General features: G+C 41.0%; 1 protein-coding gene across 1 annotated transcript in view; it reads left to right on the forward strand.

Moving 5' to 3' along the window:
* The window catches only part of B3GALTL (beta 1,3-galactosyltransferase-like), a 118,381-nt gene that overhangs the window by 26,771 nt on the left and 68,282 nt on the right, over positions 1-23,328 (forward strand). The window contains exons 5-6 of the mRNA XM_011967847.1: positions 16,839-16,915; positions 17,685-17,796. Of these exons, the coding sequence (XP_011823237.1) occupies positions 16,839-16,915; positions 17,685-17,796 (189 nt within the window). The remainder of the gene's footprint in view (positions 1-16,838; positions 16,916-17,684; positions 17,797-23,328) is intronic.

Here is a 23,328-nt window from a genome sequence, read left to right on the forward strand (position 1 = left end):
AAATAAAGGGTCAGAAATGTCAGTGGAAACATAAACAGCCTTAACAGTATTCAAGGCAAGGAACTGCTGGGAATAGGGTTTATTATGCTTAATCTCTAAATGCTTTATATATAAATGTATCGAACTGTCCTGTGTCCCTGCAAGGCCAGGTTCTCTGGGCTGCTGTGCTTGAAACGTCATGCTTTCTCAAAGGAGAGGAAAGTAATACATGCTATAGATAGATTGTTTTTCAGTAGTCAGAGATAGGAGCAGCTTGATAAGTTAAAAATTTTTCTTTTTTGGTTGGGCGCGGTGGCTCATGCCTATAATCCCAGCACTTTGGGAGGCCGAGGTGGGTGGATCATGAGGTCGAGAGATTGAGACCATCCTGGCCAACATGGTGAAACCCTGTCTCTACTAGAAATATAAAAATTAGCTGGGTGTGGTGGTGTGCGCCTTTGGTCCTAGCTGCTCAGGAGACTGAGGCAGGAGAATCACTTGAACCCAGGAAACAGAGGTTGCAGTGAACTAAGATAGCACCACTGCACCTCCAGCCTGGTGACAGAGCAAAATTCTGTCTCAAAAAAAAAAAAAAAAAAAAAATTTTTTTTTTCTTTTTTTTGGAAACCGAACTTTTGGAGGTTTTCTCCTACTAAACCTTCATGGATTGTATTAGAGAAGCAGACATGCAGCAACCTTGACTAGCTGGCCTCTTCCGTCTGCTCTGCTGGAGGCACTAGTGGGGTAGCCAAGTGCAGGCCGCTGCAGGGGGGAGGAGGAGCCGGAAGCCCAGCTAATCCATCCCTCAGGTGGGTCCAGGGAAGCTCTAACTGGATTTTGCTCAGTCAGACCTTGGCAATTACCCCAAACTGTGTGATCAGTGATGACATCAGAACCACAGTTAGGCATCCCTTGTTCATATGAATTAAGAGCACACTTTTCCCTACGTCACCTGCATATGCTGCTGCTCCCAGCAGTACCTTTCGTTTTGCAGATGCAGATTTGTGTTTTTTAGATTATGTATCTTCCCCAGTAGTCCCTGACATTGATGTGGATAGCGATGCCCCTTGCCATCTAAGCCTAGTTGATTGCATATGCCCCTATACTTCCTCTACTGTTCATCTACTCTTATTTTTGGCCAATTTTATTTCTGTGCAGATGGACATTCATTGCTGGCTTTCTACCTGTCTTTCCGCTTCTGTTCTTCTGGGAAGAGTAGTTTTCAGAGCACCTTCGAGCAGGGCAGTGTTCCTGGGACTTGGTTTACAGTGGGGATAAGGCATGTGGGTATGTTTTGGTGGGAAGCAATAGAAATGATAAAGTATTCCTCCTTCTCCTCTTCCTCTTAGGAAAAATGAGAGTTGGCAGGATGCTGCTGGGGGCTGGATATGCCTGCTTCTTTGAGAGGCTCTGGGGCTCTGCAAAGGATAGGGCCCAGGTACGAGAGCACCGAATGCTTAAAACTGACTCTAGGCTCTGGGGAGGATGGTTAGAGGTTCCTGTGTAAGCTGAACTTGGCAGTTGTATATAGGAATGGAGAATGTGTGTTATAGTTCTCTTTGGTGTCTGTCAGGGTTGAGGCAAGACGGTAGGCAGCTGAGCAGGTGTGGATCCAGCAGAGCAGAAGGAACCTCCATTGCTTGTTACCTTGTGCCAAGATAGTTGCACCAGAGCTTGTTAACTGAAGTCCCTGTCTCTGGATCCCAGCTTCATCTTCTACCGCTCACCTCCTGGCACTTTATTTGCCGGTAACTTCAAACTTGATATGGTTCTAGGATCACTTGCCATATTAGGGCATCCTTGCATTGCTATAAAGAAATACTTGAGACTGGGCCATTTATAAAGAAAAGAGGTTCAATTGGCTCATGGTTCCATAGGCTGTACAGGAAACATGACAGCTTCTGGGGAGGCCTCAGGAAACTTTCAATCATGGCACAAGGTGAAGGGGAAGCAGGCACATCTTATGTGGCTGGAGCAGGAGGGAGAGAGAGGGGAGGTGCTACACACTTTTAAGCAACCACATCTCTCAATAACTCACTCTCCTCATGACAACACCAAGGGGGATGATGTTAAACCATGAGAAACTGCCCCCATGATCCGGTCACCTCCCTCCAGGCCCTGCTTCCAACGCTGGGGATTACAATTCCACATGAGATTTGGGTGGGGACACAGATTCAGACCCCATCACGTGATATGCGCCTGTGGCTTTGTATATTGTAGATCCCGTCTTCTTGTCAAGCCTGTGTATCCCCATAAAGGTATTCTGTGCACCATCTTGACCCGCCGTGCTAAGCTACTTCCTTTTTGGTTCCACTTTTGTATCTTGGACAAAATTCTGTTGTATACTTTTTACCTGTCTCTTTTACAAATTTTGAGAGCAGAGAATAGACTATGTCTTCTGAGTTGATTCTTCAGAACCAAGCATTGAATCCTTGAAATTGATGATCTTTTCTTTCCCAGAGTTACTTTCTTCTCTACTGTAATAGAAGTTTCCTTATATTTCTCCTACATACAGTATGGACCTTCACCCGTACGTACACAAGCATGCACACACATGCTGTATTAAATCATAAGTTCTTTGAAGGCAAACACTTCTTTGGATCTTTCCATAACACCTTGAACATAGTAGGTATTCAGCATATGGCAACTGAATTGACTCTAAGAAATTTATCAAATGAAAATGAAAATTTAAGTAACTTATGTATTTTATTCCTATTAACTCTTAAATGGATAATGGCCAACCTCCCTCTTATTAAATATAGTAGTTATTTACTTCTCTCAGTGAAACCACAGAGTTTAGGAATAAGAGTAGAGAAAAAAATTAGGTATGAGCTGGTGCTAGAAAAATATGATCTTATGAATAATTAAATCTTTTGGAGATAATATGAAAAAGAACCAGAAGATACACTTGACTGCTTTAACACAGACAACATAATAGTGACTTAAAGAAGATGGAAATCCTTCAGTATTGAAACAAAATTGAAAAAAAAAGAAGATGGAAGATGTACTTCTCCCCACCCAACAGTCCAGTCGGTGGGGGCCTGGGGAGGCAGCTCTGCTCCGGGTTCCTCTGTCCTGTTACTTGGATGAAGTGTCTTGTCCTGCTTAGTTGAAGCTGACCTACATTCTGCATTACAGTGTGTGGAGGCCAAGCTGCTTCTTTTTAAGGATTTTGTACCTTGCAATTGTATATGTTGTGTCCCTTTATGTACCTATGTCCAGGGTATATCATGTGGGTTACACCTGGGCTGGGAAGTGTAATGTCTGGTTGGGTGGTCCTGGATTCAGCTAGAACTCAAGGGGTTCTAATCTTTAGAAGGGAAAGGGAGCATGGATACAGAGGGACAAATCAACGTCTCTGCCAAAGTCAGGATTTTGTTTCCATATCAAGGACTCACTTAGTCTGTGGAATTAATTTATGAACCTCTCATTCATTCTTTTCCTATTTGAAGACATACTATGGGCAAAGTACTGGGAATACAAAGATCAACAAGACATAATCTTGGTACTTGAAGAATGCACAGTCCCAGAGAGGAGAAGGGCCATCAGCAGGCAGTTTTTCTTTTTTTTCTTTTTCTTTTTTTTGCTCTGTCACCCAGGCTGGAGTGCAGTGGTGTGATCTCGGCTCACTGCAAGCTCTTCCTCCTGGGTTCACACCATTCTCCTGCCTCAGCTTCCCAAGTAACTGGGACTACAGGCACCCGCTACTATGCCCGGCTAATTTTTTTTTTTTTTTTTGTATTTTTAGTAGAGACGGGGTTTCACCGTGTTAGCCAGGACGATCTTGATCTCCTGATCTCATGATCCACCCACCTCGGCCTCCCAAAGTGCTGGGATTACAGGCATGAGCCACTGTGCCCGGTCAACCAGGCAGTTTTCAAGCAAGGTGGAAGGGCAGTGATAGAAGGGTATACGTGGAACACGAAGGAGGGCCGGCCCCTACCATGGTGAGGTGGGGCAGGGGAGCTGAGGAGGGAATGTGATGCTCAAGGAGGGATTTCTGAAAGTGCTGAGCCTGGAACTGAGTCTACCTATTAGGCACTAGCTAGGTTGAGGCTGAGGCGGGAGGGGAGGGCTTTCTGGGTACGGAGGACAGCAGGTAAGGTGGCCAGATGAGAGGCGGAAGCACAGATGTGTGTGCCCTAATGCTGTCCTGGGGTCAGCAGATGGGGGGTGGCAGTGTGGGCCACAGGCCTGGAAAGTCAGGAGGGAACATGGGCACATAGAATTGTTTATCCTCTGGGGAGCCAGACTCTTCTGGGGGCTTCTCTGAAGACTCTCCTGGTATTCTGAGGCGTATCTCTTTGGTATACAAGGTGGTTAGCGTCTCTCGTCTCTGGCAATACATGTAGCAGTGACCCTGGTCACTATTACAATTAAAAGTGCCCCTTGGTTGAGGATTACTACCAGCGAGTGCCATTAGGGAGTAGGCCTGGTAGAGTTTGTGTTTTAAAACCATCCTCTGGTGGTCCTAGGGGGAATGGCATTAAGAGAGCCAGGACCGGGCGAGGAACCTCATTCTAAGGCCGTGGGACTAGTCTTGGACCATGCTGCTCAGGGCGGGTTGCAGACTGCTGTGTGCCTTCCACCACCGCAGTTTGAGAAGCCCTGGGCTGGGGACAGGGCCATGGATCTGGCCAGGAGGGGCGTAGGGGTGCTGCAGGGCCAGAATGGTGGGAGATGGACCCAGGCTGGAGAGAATGTCAGGGACCTCCCAGCTGAGACTCAGATGAGGTGGGGCTGCTGAGTGAGACTGAGGAAGGTTCTCTGGTTTAGAGGGTGATGATGACTTCGGGTGTCATATCTGAAGTGAGCGTGTGAGCAGCTGGAGGCTGGATATTTGTTTTACGCTCAGGAGAAAGATTTGGCCGGAAGATGGTAGATTTGAGAGTCAGCAACATACGTAGGTAGTAGCTGGAAGCTTGAAGGTGTTGCTTCCAGGGGAAGCCAAGGGCCCTGGGGGAAGACCAGTGTCTAGGGGCTGGGCAGAGTCAGAGCAGACTGAAGGGCCATACGAAGGGATACAGAGAGGAGGGGTGGTTTGGGATGCTGGGGACCTGAGGACCGGCCCATCAAATTACCATCAGTAATACAACATTCTCCGGAGAGGCCTCAGAGAGACCAGTCTCAGACTGCCTGACTAATCAGGATGGTGGCCTGTGCACTGACCTCAGGATGCATCCCACTCAGTGTGCTTTGTTGTTGCTGGCACTGCCGCTGTTGTTATTTGTTTTTAATTGTGATAAAAAACACATAAAATTTACATCTTAAGTGTACAACTCAGCAGTGTTAAGTGGAATCATGTTGTGCAACAGATCTCCAGAACTTTTTTATCTTGTGAAACTAAAATCTGTACCCATTGAACAACATTCAATGCTCCCCATTCCTGCCTCCCCCATCCCCTGGCTACCACCATTCTACTTGCTGTTTCTGTGAATTTGATTTTTCCAGATCTCTCAAAGAGGGGAGTCCTAGGGTATTTGTCCTTTTGTGACTGGCTTCTGTCACTTACTAATGTCTTCAGGGTTTATGACAGACTCTGTGTTGTTGTAGGTAACCTCAGTCCACTGTGATGGACATTTTCATCTGTAGACACCTATTTCCTCGGATGCTCATTTGGCGTTTCACGTATGCATCCCCAAAGTGTACTGTGTCCTTCAGTGTATCTGTTCTGCCTGCAGACTCCAGAGGGAGGTGGGACCTGTTCCCTACTCCTCTTTGCATCCCCTATAGCATGTAGTGGATTGCCAGCCACATACAGCATTAGAAACTGTATTTCCATTGATTCGTTGTCCTTAGCTTTTGAAGCTTAGGAAATAGCTACATTTCTTTAAAGTATTTGACTTTTTAGTGCTTTATTCTCTGCATCTATTTAGCTTCATAACACTTATGCTTAGTTTTTATTGTCCTTTATTTGCAATTTTCTGTTTAGGCAACCTGTTGAGTAGCGGACTTAGATTGCCACTAGGTGGCAACATTGGTTTTACATTTAAAGGCACATAATTAACCAATATCGTTAAGCAATGCACCCCCCTCACCCCAAGCATTTAATTTCTGTGATAGTAAGTAGAGCCTAGACTAAAGCAATAAGGAAGCTTCCCTTTAATTATAAGATAGTCTGTTATTGTTGTGAAATTTTTTGCTTGGATGAAGACAGCTAAGAGCACCAAAGTAGGTATGACAAAACTTTAATTTGCTCACAAGATCCAGAGTGAGCTTTTAGAGCTTAGGTAATTTCATTTTTGGATTAACAAGTCTTTTGGAAGTTGAACTGTCCAGAAAGATTTTAGGGTTTGCAATTATACTTGATTCTGGATCATTTTTTCTTTTACAGAATTTTTTTTTTTATGGCACATATGCGATTAAAAGTTGACTTTATGGCCGGGCGCGGTGGCTCAAGCCTGTAATCCCAGCACTTTGGGAGGCCGAGACGGGCGGATCACGAGGTCAGGAGATCGAGACTAGCCTGGCTAACACGGTGAAACCCCGTCTCTACTAAAAAAATACAAAAAACTAGCCAGGCGAGGTGGCGGGCGCCTGTAGTCCCAGCTACTGGGGAGGCTGAGGCAGGAGAATGGCGTAGACCCGGGAGGCGGAGCTTGCAGTGAGCTGAGATCCGGCCACTGCACTCCAGCCTGGGTGACAGAGCGAGACTCCGTCTCAAAAAAAAAAAAGTTGACTTTATTCCATGAATAGCACTCTAGAGATCCATGAATGGGGCCAGGTGCTGTGGTTCACGCTTGTAATCCCAGCACCTTGGGAGGCCAAGGCGGGCGGATCACCTGAGGGCTGGAGTTCAAGACCAGCGTGGCCAACATAGTGAAACACTGTCTATACAAAAATACAAAAATTAGCTGGTCATGGTGGCAGACTCCTGTAATCCCAGCTACTCTGGAGGCAGAGGCTGGAGAGTTGCTTGGACCCAGGAGGCAGAGGTTGCAGTGACCTGAGATCGTACCACTGCACTCCAGCCTGGGCAACAGAGTGAGACTCCATCTCAAAAAAAAAAAAAAAAAGATCCAAGAACAAGAATGGCTGACAGCTAACATAGGGTCTGTAGACAATACTTAGGGGGCAATGATGAGATAACTTGACCTGGAACTAAATGAAGATAGAGAAATAAGATCAACTTCTGAGAATTAAATGCTGAAATTCACAAAGCATAGGGAGGCAAAATCACTTTAAAGAGGCAGTAGGGCTCTTTAGTTAAAACCTAGCTGGAGGCTGTTTTTTTTTTTTTTTTTTTTTTGAGATGGAGTTTTGCTCCTGTTTCCCAGGCTGTAGTGCAGTGGTGCGATCTCAACTCACTGCAACCTCTGCCTTCTGGGTTCAAGCGATTCTCCTGCCTCAGCCTCCAGAGTAGCTGGAGTTACAGGTGCCTGCTACCATGCCTGGCTGATTTTTTGTATTTTTAGTAGAGATGGGGTTTTACCGTGTTGACCAGGCTGCTCTCGAACTCCTGACCTCAGGTGACCCACCTCTCTCGGCCTTCTAAAGTTCTGAGATTACAGGTGTGAGCCACCGCGCCCTGCCTGCTGGAGGCTGTTTTAAGAAATGGACATAAGAAAGAACTGGTGACTCTGTCAGCTATGGGAGCTGAGAAAGGGAAAAACTAAGAGGCAGAAGTTGTCGACATCCCAGTGCTGTTGTGGGAGCAGGAGCAGGCTGGCTCCCCAAGGGGTGCCTCAGCAGCTTGGTGTGGCAGGTATGCACTGCGCCTGTAAGGGACAGGATGTCACCTGGGACCTGTGTCTGTAAGGGACCCTCATGTTACCTGGGACCCCAACTATGAAGCATGAAGGTTGCAATTTTGGTTTCTTCATCAATTTGCCCACCATGAACATTCGTAAAAGTTGCTTGGTGAGGCAGAAGTCAGCAGTAAGTTTTATCATTTGAATATTTATCTGATAGCTCAAAATATATACTCTTCCCACAATACCAGATGTCTAGAACTGCTGTTCAGTCATTACTCTGTCAGGTTGCACTTGACTCCAAAGTCTGCCAAAAAATTAAGGTGCAAAAATTTAATGATTTCTGTGATTATGCATCTGTTTCCAGCTATTCTCTTTGCTTAGGCAAGTCATTACCTATGCCTGTTTTGCCTCAAGATGCTAAAACGCAGCCTTATTAAAAACACAAACATTTTTCATCATTACAGCATGAGTATAAAAAGAAAGAGCCTAAACTAACTTTTTATCTGACATTTAATACTGTACGTGGAGTTGTTAGTAGAAGAGTTAAACTGTTTCCCTTGTTTTCTACAAGGGTCATTGTAAGTAGTCATTTCCATCTCCAATTTTGAAGCTTATCATGCAGTTATAATGGTGCTGAAGTTGATAATTATATGTTCTTTCCAATCTATAACTCAGCTGACTTTATCAGGCTCTGTTCTATGTGCAGAGTATCATTCTAGGCTGCTCTGGCACAAAGGATTAGAAAGGAATTTAGTAGAACTCGTATTCTCGTTTTTATGAGGTAGATGGTAACTATTTCATAATGTAAATGAGTGTATCATTAAACAGAAATTCTAAGTACAGAATCAGTGTTTTAAAGGATCTACTCAGTAGGCCAGGTGCACCTGTAGTCCCACCTACTCAGGAGGCTGAGGCAGGAGGATTGCTTGAACCTAAGAGTTTGAGACCACCTTGGGCAACATAGCAAGACCCCATCTCAAAAGAAAAAAAAAATTGACTCAATAAGTATTAATTGGGCATCGATGGTTATATTAGTCATTTTTGAATACAGAAGGACATCTGTAGAAAACACACGGGGGCCTTGAGAATGACGATATGTTTTTGAAGCTGTATAGCAATATGTAAAAAGTTTTCAGTTGACACTGTGCTAATTGTGCATGTGAGGCCTGAGAGGAGAATGAGGGAAGACTTGTGTGAAATCACGTAGGAAAGACAGGGAAAATTAGCTGGAGGGCACAGGTTTAGAACATAGTTCTGGAAGATGAAGACATGAATTGCCAGAAGGTCTGCTTTTGGGATGCCAAGTAGGAACTGGAATTTGGAAGGGAACAGTTTGTGGGATGAGTAAAGTGTGTATTGGGAGTGGAATGTGATGTTTGTAGATTGCAGCGAATGGAAAGGAGGGTTGGTGAGAGTGGGGATGCGGCTGATGACTATGGCTTCCTAAATGTGGATCTGCACATAGAAGAATGCAGAGTTTGAAGAGGAGCTGTTTTTTTCCCCTGTTTTTTTCTCCCTGTGGAGGGGTAATATGAAGTGATCAAGATTGACTATTTAAAGAGGTATGCGAACAAAAAGCAAAGTGGAGGTGAGACAAACAGAAACCCAAAGGGAGAGTTTGTGCAATGATCTAATAAATCACCTGCTTGGATTTATTTTGTTCAGATGCCTATGATGTGCACAGCATCTGTATCAATTATGATTTGACTTCTTTTTTTAACTTAACATTCCTTCTTGAGTGGATATTTGTGTAAAAATTTTTACATTAAATATTTTGTTTGTTACATGACAGAGGAGAGCAAACAGCTCAGGCTCTAGAGATGATGCTGTTAAGTATCTTGAATTTATGTTGTGATGGCAAAGCTGTCACCTGAGTATTTTTTTTTTTTTTCTTCTGGTTCCTGGGGTCTAGCCACCAAGGGGATCCCATGCGGAGATAATCTTTCCTGTAGTTTCAAAAGCATATTAACACCTGTCTAAAACCATTATTGTTCTCCAAAGGAACTTTATGTAAGATTAAATTGGAAACAATGAAGGAGAGAAGATAAAGCATAATTGCATTGTTTTCAGTAGGTTCTAGTAAAGCAAGGATCCGGGCACCATTTGAAGACACTAAAGTAGGAACTCGGCACAAGGCCAAGGTCACGCTTGCCGAGGGAATCGCTTTGGATGGGGAGCAGAGAAGTCAGCCACTGTAGAAGGAATGTTTGGGGAGAGAGGTAGGACAGTGTTTAGAATTAAGGCAGGAGCTGAGAAATAGGCAGAACCAGAGATAAATTATGGTTCCAGGCAAGGCAACCTGCAAATACCACCCCGCTCTCCCGACCAAAAAAAAAAAAACAGAAGTCAGGATGCTTAAAAGGGTTTCATTATTGGGGGCAGAGGTCGGAGGGGTCAGAGGTTGGATTACATTTTCTGCATTAGACCAAATGGAGCTAACCTAGCTGCTTAGAGACCTCTACACTCTCCACCCCGAACTATATAGCTTTTGAAGAGAACTAACACTTCTAATTTTGTAGCCTTTTGTGGTGAGACTATAAACCCTTTATTTAAAACCTGGCATAATCTCAACCTAACAATTTTTTTTTTTTCTGCTGTTCGCAGAAAGTTTTGGAAATCACTATTTTTCTTGAGAAGAGTTAGGCCCTTGCCTCATTAGTTTTTTGTTTGTTTGTTTGTTTTTCTTTTAAAAAAACCACCTGATTTTCATTTGTTAAGCCAGAAGAGCTAGCAAAGCCTTTCGTAGATTAGTGTAAAGAAGCTTGAGAAAGATGGCCTGGCGTTTTCTAATTTTAGAATATTTTTTTATTCACAGGGAGACTCTGAGTTACTTCATTAAAAGGTTAACTTTGAGAGTCATGAGTGTGATTTATTTTGCCTCAGCTTTTTGATGCTGTGTATCATTAAACTTTTCTTTTGAAGTGAAAGGAGTTGAATGCTTAATAGTTTACTAAAAGTTTTATTTTTAGAAATTGACAGGCATTGATTGTATTTTTATTTATTAAATTCGATACTTTATTACATTGCTGTTGAATGCAAATTTATCGAGCCATTCATTCAACAAATATTGATTGAATACTTACTTTGGGCAAGGGCCTGGACAGGATGCTCCAAGAGAAAATAGGATTTTTTTTTATACACATTCTCTGACCTAAGTAACACTGTCCTTTTTCACATATACAACTAGCATTCTTAGAAACATCTTTCATACATGTGTGTCTTTATGTATAACTTCATGCATCACAGGAAATAGAACATTGAGACTCAAGGCCAAGTTGCTCAACAGTGATGAAATCTTCATACTATTTGGAAGGCTGTGTCATGACCATTTGTCTCTCTTTGGCTGCCCAGCATTTGAACCCCTTTGCTTCCTGGAGAGGTCTATACCTTGCGTCTGGAGGAAGCTGGGGCTCGGCCCATGAAGGCAGACAGAGGCCAGGTGCTCGGGCTTCCCAAGCTCAGGGGAGGGTGGGCCTCCCTTCCAGCATGGCATGTTGGATGAGTATGGAGCTGGAGACCCCAAGAAGAAGGTAGCTTTAGACCTCCCTCCTCTGGGTGTCTAGTGGTGACGGTGGAGGCCAATGCAAAGCCAGCACGTGAAAGTGTGCAGAGGAGGTGGGGGCTCCATGAGCATGATGCCAGTGGTGTGTGATGCCCAGCAGGGACGGCCTCTCCAGGGTGTAGGTCACTGTAGACTGTGCCATGCCCAGTGCCCATTGCTGGAAATGGTACCTGCCCTCCAGGAGGCTCATCCTAGTGAGGGGAGCTGGTCATTCCACTGATTGAATTGCTGTATGAATCAGTGCAAACATGGGCTCCTGAGAACATAGGCAAGGAAAGCTGTGACCCCATCTGGAAATGCCAGTAAAGGCTTTTTTATGGCATTTGCACTAAGCCTTGAAGAAATGTAATGTGAGTTTGGTAGACTCCTGTCTTGGGCAGCTTGAGGACTGTCACTGAAGGAGGCAATACATCGTGGGTGTCACTGGATATTAGGGAATGGATGAAGGAAAGAGGATGAGCTACCCTCAGCTAAGATGATGAGTTCATTTTTGGAAAGGTGGAGTTTGAGGGATTAGTGAGACATCTAGTTTATGGGCCCAGGGTTTGGAGTGGAGAGAGTTGGAAACTACAGTAGTTATTGTAGCTTTTATTGAGTGCCCATCATCATTTTACTTAGTGCTCATATTGGTACAGTATGCTATGCTGTTTTCAAGCATCAGCTCATTGAACTCTATGAATTAGTTGCTGTTATTCTTGCCATTTTGCAGAGGGGACACTGAGGCTTAGAGAGATTAATAAAATAGTGGAGTAAGTCCTATACCTCAGTTCTGAGGGGATCCAAAGCTTATTCTCTCTGCCTTCCTCCTGACACGCAGGTGGGGCCACGATCCCTCGTGCGGCAGACCAGTGTCAGTTGGTAAACAGGGTCCTGTTCAGTCTGTCCCTTCATATGGCTCTGTCGTTATGGCTTCTATCCCTGACATTATATTGTAGATTTGTTTGCTTGTTGCCTGTCTCCCTTACGAGAATGTGAGATCCAAGAGGGCAGGGACTCTGTGTGTCTTATCACAGCTGTTTACTGTATTCCTAGAACAGTACCTGGTACATAGTAGTTGCTCAAAAAATATTGCAAAATTGATGATATTGTTAATAGTCATCACATGCTTACCACATGCCAAGTGCCTGGCATGTATTAACTCACTTGCTCCCCTTTGCCATTATCATCTCAATATATGACAGAACAAGGTGGCAGAGCCACAACTAGGATAAGAAACTCACTCAAGTTGCTTGGCTCAGAATAGAGCCAGGGTTCAGAGGAAGGAATTTGGCTCCAAAAATCAGATCCTTAAATACTGAGCTTTACAGCCTTTTGTGAGCGAATGAATTATTAGTTAAAATAGATTTGTATGAGCTATAAAATAAACTTAGTAATGCATTTCAAAGTAAATTGTTCATAAAAATAAAAATTTCTAAATAATGAGGTAATATTTTTTCTTGTTAGGAAAGGACATTTAATGATTCAGACAGGTATCCAGAGAAATCTTTTGTTTTTTTGTAATACAGTCTCAGATTCCTAGAAGGTATGTTGTTATAACATCACATATAATCTGCTGGGGGCCATAAATGAATACTGGATCTCTAAAGGCTAGTAAATCTGTCTGATACATGTTGCAAATAGCATGTTACAGATCTCTGTTATCCTCATAAGACATACCTACCTCTTACAGAAGAAACTGTAACAATAAACAGATGTTAATTTTTACCATGATTTATTTGTTATTCTAAAAGTTCAGTTCAATGCCTTAGAATGATGTAATAGTTGGAATTTAGACATGCAGTTGAAATGGAATCAGTCTTAAAAGTTCAGTTTTTTAGAAGCTTTGCCTAATACTGAACCAATGTGCTGATGTTACTTTCTAATTTAGCATGTAGTCTGAATAATAAAACTGAATGAGACCATAAACCCATGTACTTCTAGGTTTAGAGGAGAAGTTAAGGACAAACGACAAATACTGGCAGATAGTCTGTTGACAAGGGGAAGACGAGCAGCTTGTAGTTTAATTGTTGAATTATTTCCAGACATGCAGAAAAACTAAAATGGTTCAAAACCAAATCTGCTGAATAATTAAGGTTATTTATGCTATTTTATATATTCATCTATTTTAATCCATGTTCAAATGTTAGCTTTTTCATTCATACTATTAACAATTCTAGATATGAATCTTTAATGATTTCCCCTCCATATCAAGAGTAATGGCCCTTCTTCATTCTAAAAAATATTGTGAGAATACTCAGCTGTGATATTGGAATCAAACCCCTTTCCCAAATGAGGATGATGAATATGCATAAGAACCAACTAATGAATTAGAATGTTGGTTTTAAATTTGTTTGCTCTCAATAATTATTAGCTGTTTTAAATATAAATTCATGACTTGATAACAAATATGTTCCAAGGAAGTACTGACTGAAAGTTCACTAGGCTTTCTGTCTTCAAAGTGATTATGATACCAGTGGATGCTGATAAAGGCAGACTTTGATTCAAAGAGATAAATACAGTTGACATTAAAGTTTAAATTATTGCAATCAGCCTTTTCATTTTCCTTCCCTTTTCTGTCATTTTCCATATTTGATCATTCGTATTTTTAGCTCCTTTATGTCTGCCTGTTAGGGCATTATCTCATTATCGAGAGAATTTTGAATTACCTTTTAGGTTTGAAATAGTAGCATGATTAGGCATCATTTAGATTGACGACAGTTGTTGCATGCATGAATGCCTTTACTATGTCTTTATTCCAGACAACTCTTGGTAATGTTGATAGAACATTTTCTTATTTTCCCCTTGAATTTTAATTTGAAAACTATTTTTTAGTTATTCATCCAGTTACTTATTTAAAAACCTGCTTTGAGCCAGGGCACGGTGGCTCATGCCTGTAATGCCAGCACTTTGGGAAGCTGTGGCCGGTGGATCACCTGAAATCAGGAGTTCGAGACCAGCCTGGCCAATACGGTGAAACCCTGTCTCTTTTAATAACACAAAAATTAGCCAGGTGTGGTGGTGCACCCCTGCAATCCCAGCTACTCAGGAGGCTGAGGCAGGAGAATCACTTGAACCTGGTAGGCAGAGGTTGCAGTGAGTCGAGATTGCGCCTAGGTGACAAGAGCGAAACTCTGTCTCCAAAAATAAAAATAAAAACTTGCTTTGAATCTAAAAATGGTATCATTTAGTGACACTACCTTTAAGGAGGTGTAAATCTTGTGATGGCGATAGATGGAACATAAATTATTATAATCCTTAGTGGTAGGAACTGAGATAAGATCATTTGATAGAAAATTTTATTGCACCCTTTTTGATAATTACCTTTAAGGTGCTACTACATCTAAGTGTAATATTATGTCTGTTTGGGTCTCTGTGTGCATTCATGTATACATTTTATGTGTATATGTATGTATATGACAAGAATAAAAGCTCTTGGGCATTTTTTGGGATTAGTAGATTAAAATTTATTTATAATTAAGATGACCTTGGCTTAATCAAGCGTTAATCAGGAGCAGGTTTCTGAGTGCCAAGGTAGCACCTACTTTGTATTTTTGAGTACTCACCTTTGGAGAGTGTTAGTAACAAGGCGTGCTAGCTTTTGAAATATTGTTATATGGAGATACAGAGACAGGTAATTTGATCTTGTGTTCACAAACTGAAGCAAATATGAAATCTAGTATATGATTTAGTAAACAAATATAATGGAGCTGTGAGTGACTTTAATCTACTGATAATCCAGAGTTTATTTCAGTCTAGGATGTGATTCCTTGTTTGCACTACCTAAACCTTTCCCTCCCTCATTTTATGTTGTGGCAGAGTTATTCATAAGCTTGTCTTCTAATCTCTCCCAGGAAAGTGTCCTCGTAGCCTTTCTGCTGAGGTTGCTGTCTAGGTATCAAAGGAAGCCTTTTCTCAGTTAATAGCTGTTGATGTTACGTTATATATAGCCTATAACTAGGAAGTATAATACTTCTTTGGAAGTAAATTTTTGAGGTGCATTCATTTTCCTTCAATTTTTAAAAACCTTAGCTATGTTGTAATTGAAGGATTTTTAAAGCATATATCTCGTTATTATATCATCTTGACACAAATATTTTCACTTTCTGGTTCCTCTACTCTCTGTTCATTTAGGATTTTGTTCTATTCTTGGAATCATGTCTGATTTTTTTCTATTAAACATAAGGACATTTCCATTGCTATAAAGTTTTCAGCATAATTTTAATTGATACATAACTCATTAGATACTTTCATGTAAAACTTTAAAAAGTATTTGCTATATTTTTCTTGTCTAGCTCACATTTGCATTTACCCATAATTCCAAAGTTTTATGCAAATAGTAACATCATTAGTTTCTTTACACATGATTTTCTGCTCTTATGTAATCCTTCATGAATATATATATTTGCTGGAATTTTTAAAATACAATGAAAATTACTGCATAATTCAGAAGTAACTGTAGGAAAGCCCTGAATTATTTATATTGGGTAACTGCTAATTCAGCCTTAAGGTTTACTCTTTCTAACATACCACATTGTTTGTCTTATTTGACCTGTGATTACTGTTTTATGCATTTCATATTTGTACATGGAATTTGAAATGAATATTATATAAAATAAATGAGATTTACCTGAAATTTAATTCCAAAGATTTATGTTAAAGACTATTCTCTTCTTAAATAATACATATCTGAACTTTAAGACTGCTGTGAAATCCACATCAGTGCAGTAATATTTCAGATACTTAGGTACTTCTTGAATTCTTTTGTCTGTAATGGTTACTAGGAATATAGTTTTATAGCTAGTATAAAACACAGGATATAATAAAGTTTGTTGGGGGAGGAGGTTTAAGCATATCAGATATGAAATTTTTGACTTTTGACTTTTGTAACAACTTGAAATATAGCGAATAGTGTTTTACTTCAAAGCTAACACTCGTAGCCTTGAAAATATTAATTTCTATATATGTGTACATAATTTATGTAAGCACAGTTGTGCCTTATTTCTGAATTTTAGTTCCTCCTATGCTTATAAATTTGTCAATTCCATTATTATGCTATTCCTATTATTGCCTGAGTAATTAAGGATTATATTTCTAGACCAAAACTTTTTGTTATCAGGGTGTTATAATGTGTTTAGAGAACTTTAAAAAGTAATTTTTGCACATGAGGTAGATCAAATATTGTATCCTCTAGTTTAGCCAAAGGGTTTTCCTTTTCACATGTTCCGTATGTTGTATATAAAATAAAAAACTGCTTCTGTGCCTCTGAGTTATCCCTGACTTTCCCCCAGGCTCTTCCCTTCAAGTCACCTTCACAGACTTCAGGTTGGCTCCAAGTCATGGAAGACCCTCCTTGTAGGTCTTGAGCCCTATTTGGGTGTGTGGGTGGCGCAGAGTGCAGAGGTTGCATGGATTCAGCCAAATACTTCATTCCGAGTAGCTCCTGGAGAAAATGAGGAAAAAGAAGTGGTTTGAAGAGTACCATGTCAGGTCTCTAGAAATAGCTGCATTTTAAGCTAAGCCTTTTCTTTTTTTCTTTTTTCTTTTCTTCTTCTTTTTTTTTTTTTTTAAACTTTTTTTGGAGTGATCAATTCATACTTATCTTCTTTGATCATTGTTTTTTTCAGGAGCTCCCCAGTGTCCTCCTCCTTCATCAGCTGGCTAAACAAGAAGGTGCATGGACCATACTTCCATTGTTACCGCAGTACGTTTGTTTAACTCACCTGTAGATGACTGACATTCCTACCCGAACACTTTTATGCCCCTAGTCTTTTTGTTAAGAGGATGTGGTTTGCCTCAGTCAGTAAGTGAAATAAATTTGAGTTTTACTTTTTATGATTATTACCTTAACCAAATTTCTTGATGATTGGTTCTTAATCATGAGTAGCTTTTTTTTTTTTTTTTTTTTTTTTTAAGACGGAGTCTCGCTTCATCACCAGGGTGGAGTACAGTGGCGTGATCTCGGCTTACTGCAAGCTCCGCCTCGTGGGTTCAAGCGATTCTCCTGCCTCAGCCTCCTGAGTAGCTGGGACTACAGGTGCCCGCCACCATGCCCAGTTAATTTTTGTATTTTTAGTAGAGACGAGTTTTACCATGTTGGCCAGGATGCCCTTGATCTCTTGACTTTGTGATCCATCCGCCTTGGCCTCCCAAAGTGCTGGGATTACAGGCATGAGCCACTGCACCCTGCCTTACGTATGCTTTTTCTTAAAAGATAAAATGCTTCAAGTTGATATTTGAAAATTATTTATCCCCTGAACTAGTGTTGTTATGGAGAGAATTAGCTTTAAGAACTCCAGCTGTTTTTTAAACCATTAGCATCTGGCTTTTCTATAAGCTGAAGAAAAATATAGAGAAAAAAACTACATACGCCATTCTGTGTACCCTTCATTCATTTCCCACTGATCAGTTTTAAACCTTATTATTAACTCATTTTACAGAAGTGATTACTGAAACTTGTTTCTTTTGCTCAGCTTTTCTGTAACATACAGCAGAAATTCGTCTTGGATTTTCTTCTGTGAAGAAGAGACAAGAATACAGATTCCAAAACTCTTGGAAACCCTCAGCAGATATGACCCTGCTAAGGTGAATATAACTTCAATACCAGTTCTTATTTTGAGGGACAGTGTTTCAAAGGAGATTTAATTTTGATTAAGAAGCTTTTGAATCTAATAAAAAACCACTTAGTTTAAAATTAAACAGAACGAAACATTGTTGAATATCTGGAAGATATGTTAAATAATGCTCTTTGAAGTTTGTAGCTTATAGAGGGACAGAGCTTATGATGAGCCATTTTAAATGAAAAAATCTGTGAATACATGTGTTAACAATTTCAGAGAGTCGAAAACTATCACTTGAAGTTCAGAAACTGCTTATCTTAGCAATAAACTTAAGTTGGCTATTTTTCCTTATTAGACAGTGACCGTATATTATTTTAGATAGAAAATTGTTTTTGAGTGCCAGCTGTATACTGAGCACTGTGGATGGCAGAGGCTAGAACAAAACAGACAGTGATTCTGACCATGTGGGTGGCACAGAATAGCAGGGAGAACAGACCATTAGAGAAGCAGTTATGGTTAGAAGCAAAACATCCCTAATAAGGAAGACTAGGGTGCTGTTAGAAGCATATAACAGGGGCATGGAATCTAACCTGGGAGGGTCAGGACAGGAAGTGACATTTAGTCGGAGTTCTGTAGGATGAGTAGGAGTTAGCAAGAGAAAAAGAGAGTCTACCAGGCAGGGAACACTATTTGAGAAAGAATGGGGGTGGGAAGGGATGTATCTTGAACTGGAGGAACTCAGTGAAGTCCACCACAGTGAAGTCCACAAAACTTTCACGTTTTCAAATCTTATTTTTATTTTGTACAGATTTGATAGAGCAACTGGATCTTGTTTGCCTGGAAATCCCTAGCCCTGAGCAGAGTGTTTAACACTTAGTAGGTGGTCAGTGAATATTTGTGAATGACTTTATAACCCTGTAATAATCAGTTTTGCTGCTGGGCTACGTTCTAAGGCTCATTAGGTTTAGAGAGCTGCCTTGGAAATGTGTCAAGAGTAAATTGAGCTCATTCAGTTCTCCTTCAGAGAAAAGAATCCCAGGTTACAACCTGATCACTTTTTGGAATTCTTTAAACTTGAGATAAGCAGAGATGGGCCCTTTCTGGTCCCAGTGGAAACCTGTCCCACCCACCTTGGGATGCTCACTCCTGAGATGAATCAGATGTAATGAGCTCATGGGGAATAAAAGGCAAGCTTCTGGGTGCTGCTTGGTTTGTTGATGTAGATGTCAAACACTGGGCAACAGTGATCATTAGATTAATTTCTCCAATGCTGGAAAGTCTTTACGATAATAGAAACCACTGCTTTTGATGATCTTTAAATGCTGGAAAGATCCATTACGATTTTTCTTCATGCTTTTGATTTCTGGGAAGCTTTAGATATAATTGGATGAGAAGGTCGTTGGGTTAAAAAAATAATTCCTTCAAAGGGAAGAATTATGAACCTGTCTCATCCAGTCTTTTCAGATGATACTAACCAGCACCTATGTACTTTCTGCCATGTTTTATGTAAACCATTTGTTAGGCTTTTATGTTTCCTTTTGGCTTGGGAAAAACTCCCAAATCTTTTTTAGGATGTAGGAGTTTTCACCTCCTTCTAGTGTTCATTTCACCTGGAGATTATTTTTCCATTATCCATAGCTCTAATTCTGTACAGGAGATGGTGACTCACTTTGCTTTTTAATGAAAATTGGGATGATAAATTTAAAAGTTCAAAGCAAGTTCATGAAAAACAAGTACAGAACAGAAGTAAAAGGAGTTGTTTTCTCCCTCTTTTCAGAACTCTGCCATGTGGAAAAAAAAAAATCCAGAATGCTTTATTTCTGGAAACTAGCAGTAAGAAATGATAAAGATTATATAATGTTGAAGTTAGCTGAAACTAGTGTGATTCTTTTCCCCCTACCATTTGAAAGGAAAAAAGTATAAAGCAAACCTGGCTTTGATATTTACACAAATAAGCTTTGAGTACCTTAAAATAATTATATAATGTGTGAGGGTATAAGGTATTTTGTTTGATTCTGATTTACTTCCTTCATCTTTCAGTTATTATTACTAATGCAAATGTATACTGTCATAAAATATTTTAAATGTAAAACTTTAACTTTTATTAAAGTAATCTTTGTTAAATTGCCTTCCTCGGTGATTTCTCTAAATTTTGTATGCTGTTTGAAGTCTTTCCTTTGTAACCACAGTATGCTATTAATATATGTGTATTTGATGAGGTGTGTTGACTTTAAATTTATTTTATTTTATTTTATTTTTTGAGACAGGGTCTCGTATTATCAGCCAGGCCGGAGTGCAGTGGTGCAATCTCGGCTCACTGCAACCTCCACCTCCCAGGTTCAATCAGTTCTTGTGCCTCAGCCTCCCAAGTATCTGGGATTACAGTCATGCACCAGCACACATGAGTAATTTTTGTATTTTTAGTAAAGACGGGGTTTTGCCCTGTTGGCCAGTCTGGTCTTAAACTCCTGGTGTCAAGTGATCTGCCTGCCTCGGCCTCCCAAAGTGCTGGAATTACAGGCATGGAGCCACCACACCTGGCCTAAATTTATTTTTAATAGAGATAATAGAGATAAATATTTAATAGAGATAATAGAGATAAAACACTTATAAAAAGTAATTCAGAGGGACATCCACCATTGCTGAGGCTTGAGTACTCAGGCAGTTTCACCCTCATAGTATAAACAAGGCCACCAGGAAGTTCAAACTGGGTAGAGCCCACTGCAGCCCAGCACGGCCTCTGCAGCCAGACTGCCTCTCCAGATTCCCTCCTCTCTGGGCAGGGCATCTCTGAAAAAAAGGCAGCAGCCCCAGTCCGGGGCTTAGAGATAAAACCTCCACCTCCCTGGGACAGAGAACCTGGGGGAAGGAGCGGTTGTGGGTGCAGCTTCAGCAGACTTAAGTGTCCCTACCTGGCAGCTCTGAAGAGAGCAGCGGATCTCCCAGCACAGTGTTTGAGCTCCGATAAAGGACAGCCTCCCTCCTCAAGTGGGTCCCTGACCCCCGTGTAGCCTGACTGGGAGACACCTCCCAGTAGGGGCCGACAGACAACTCATACAGGAGAGCTCTGGCTGGCATCTGGCAGGTGCCCCTCTGGGATGAAGCTTCCACAGGAAGGAACAGGCAGCAGTGTTTGTGGTTCTGCAGCCTCCACCGGTGATATCCAGGCAAACAGGGTCTGGAGCGGATCTCCAGCAAACTCCAGCAGATCTGCAGCAGGGGGACCAGACTGTTAGAAGGAAAACTAATAAACAGAAAGGAATAGTATCAGTATCGACAAAAAGGACGTCCACTCAGAGACCCCCTCTGAAGGTCAAAGACCAAAGGTAGATAAATCCATGAAGATGGGGAGAAACCAGTGCAAAATGGCTGAAAATCCCAAAAACCAGAAGACCTCTTCTCCTTCAAAGGATCACAACTCCTCAAGGGAACAAAACTGGATGGAGAATGAGTTTGACAGATTGACAGAAGTAGGCTTCCGAAGGTGGGTAATAAACTCCTCCAAGCTAAAGGAGCATGTTCTAACCCAATGCAAGGAAGCTAAGAACCTTGAAAAAAGGTTAGATGAATTGCTAACTAGAATAACCAGTTTAGAGAAGAACATAAATGACCTGATGGAGTTGAAATACACAGCACAAGGACTTCGTGAAGCATACATAAGTACCAATAGCCGAATCGATCAGGTGGAAGAAAGGATATCAGAGATTGAAGATCAACTCAATGAAATAAAGCAAGAAGACAAGATTAGAGAAAAAAGACTGAAAAGAAATGAACGAAGCCTCCAAGAAATATGAGACTATGTGAAAAGACCAAATCTATGTTTGATTGTTGTACCTGAAAGTGATGGTGAGAATGGAACCAAGTTGGAAAACACTCTTCAGGATATTATCTGGGGCAATTCCCCAATCTAGCAAGGCAGGCCAACATTCAAATTCAGAAATATAGAGAACACCACAAAGATACTCCTCAAGAAAAACGACCCCAAGACACATAATCATCAGATTCACCAAAGTTAAAATGAAGGAAAAAATGTTAAGGGCAGCCAGAGGGAAAGTCGGGTTACCCACAAAGGGAAGCCCATCAGACTAACAGCGGATTTCTCGGCAGAAACCCTACAAGCCAGAAGAGAGTGGGGGCCAATATTCAACATCGTTAAAGAAAAGAATTTTCAACACAGAATTTTCATATCCAGTCAAACTAAGCTTCATAAGCGAAGAAATACAAATCCTTTACTGACAAAAGAAATGCTGAGAGATTTTGTCAGCACCAGGCCTGCCTTACAAGAGCTCCTAAAGGAAGCAATAAGCATGGAAAGGAACAACCGGTACCAGCCACTGCAAAAACATACCAAATTGTAAAGACCATCGACGCTGTGAAGAAACTGCATCAACTAAGGGGCAAAATAACCGGCTAGCATCAAAATGGCAGGATCAGATTTACAGATAACGATATAAACCTTAAATGTAAATGGGCTAAATGTCCCAATTAAAAGACACAGACTGGCAAATTGGATAAAGAGTCAAGACCCATTGGTGTGCTGTATTTGGGATACCCATCACATGTGCAAAGACACACATAGGCTCAAAATAAAGGGATGGAGGAAGATTTACCAAGAAAATGGAAGACCAAAAAAACAACAGGGGTTGCAATCCTAGTCTCTGATAAAACAGACTTTAAACCAACAAAGATCAAAAGAGACAAGGGCATTACATAATGGTAAAGGGATCAACGCAACAAGAAGAGCTAACTGTCCTAAATATATGCACCCAATACAGGAGCACCCAGATTCATAAAGAAAGTTCCTAGAGACCTACACAGAGACTTAGACTCCCACACAATAATACTGGGAGACTTTAACACCCCACTGTCAATATTAGACAGATCAACAAGACAGAAAATTGACAAGGATATCCAGGACCTGAACTCAGCTCTGGACCAAGCAGACCTAATAGACATCTACAGAACTCTCCACCCCAAATCAACAGAATATACATTCTTTTCAGCACCACATCACACTTATTCTAAAATTGACCACATAATTGGAAGTAAAACACTCCTCAGCAAATGCAAAAGAATGGAAATCATAATGAACAGTCTCTCAGACCACAGTGCAATCAAATTAGAACTCAGGACTAAGAAACTCAAAACCACACAACTACATGGAAACTGAGCAACCTGCTCCTGAATGACTACTGGGTAAATAACGAAATGAAAACAGAAATAAAGATGTTCTTTGAAACCAATGAGAACAAACACACAATGTATCAGAGTCTCTGGGACACATTTAAAGAAGTGTGTAGAGGGAAATCTATAGCACTAAATGCCCACAAGAGAAAGCAGGAAAGATCTAAAATCGACATTCTAACATCACAATGAAAAGAACTAAAGAAGCAAGAGCAAACAAATTCAAAAGCTAACAGAAGACAAGAAGTAACTAAGATCAGAGCAGAACTGAAGGAGATAGAGACATAAAAAAAACTTCAAAAAAAATCGATGAATCCAGGAGCTAGTTTTTTGAAAAGATTAACAAAATAGATAAACTACTAGCCAGACTAAT

The sequence above is a fragment of the Mandrillus leucophaeus genome, unplaced genomic scaffold (assembly GCF_000951045.1).
Source record: "Mandrillus leucophaeus isolate KB7577 unplaced genomic scaffold, Mleu.le_1.0 Scaffold811, whole genome shotgun sequence".
Taxonomy (NCBI): domain Eukaryota; kingdom Metazoa; phylum Chordata; class Mammalia; order Primates; family Cercopithecidae; genus Mandrillus; species Mandrillus leucophaeus.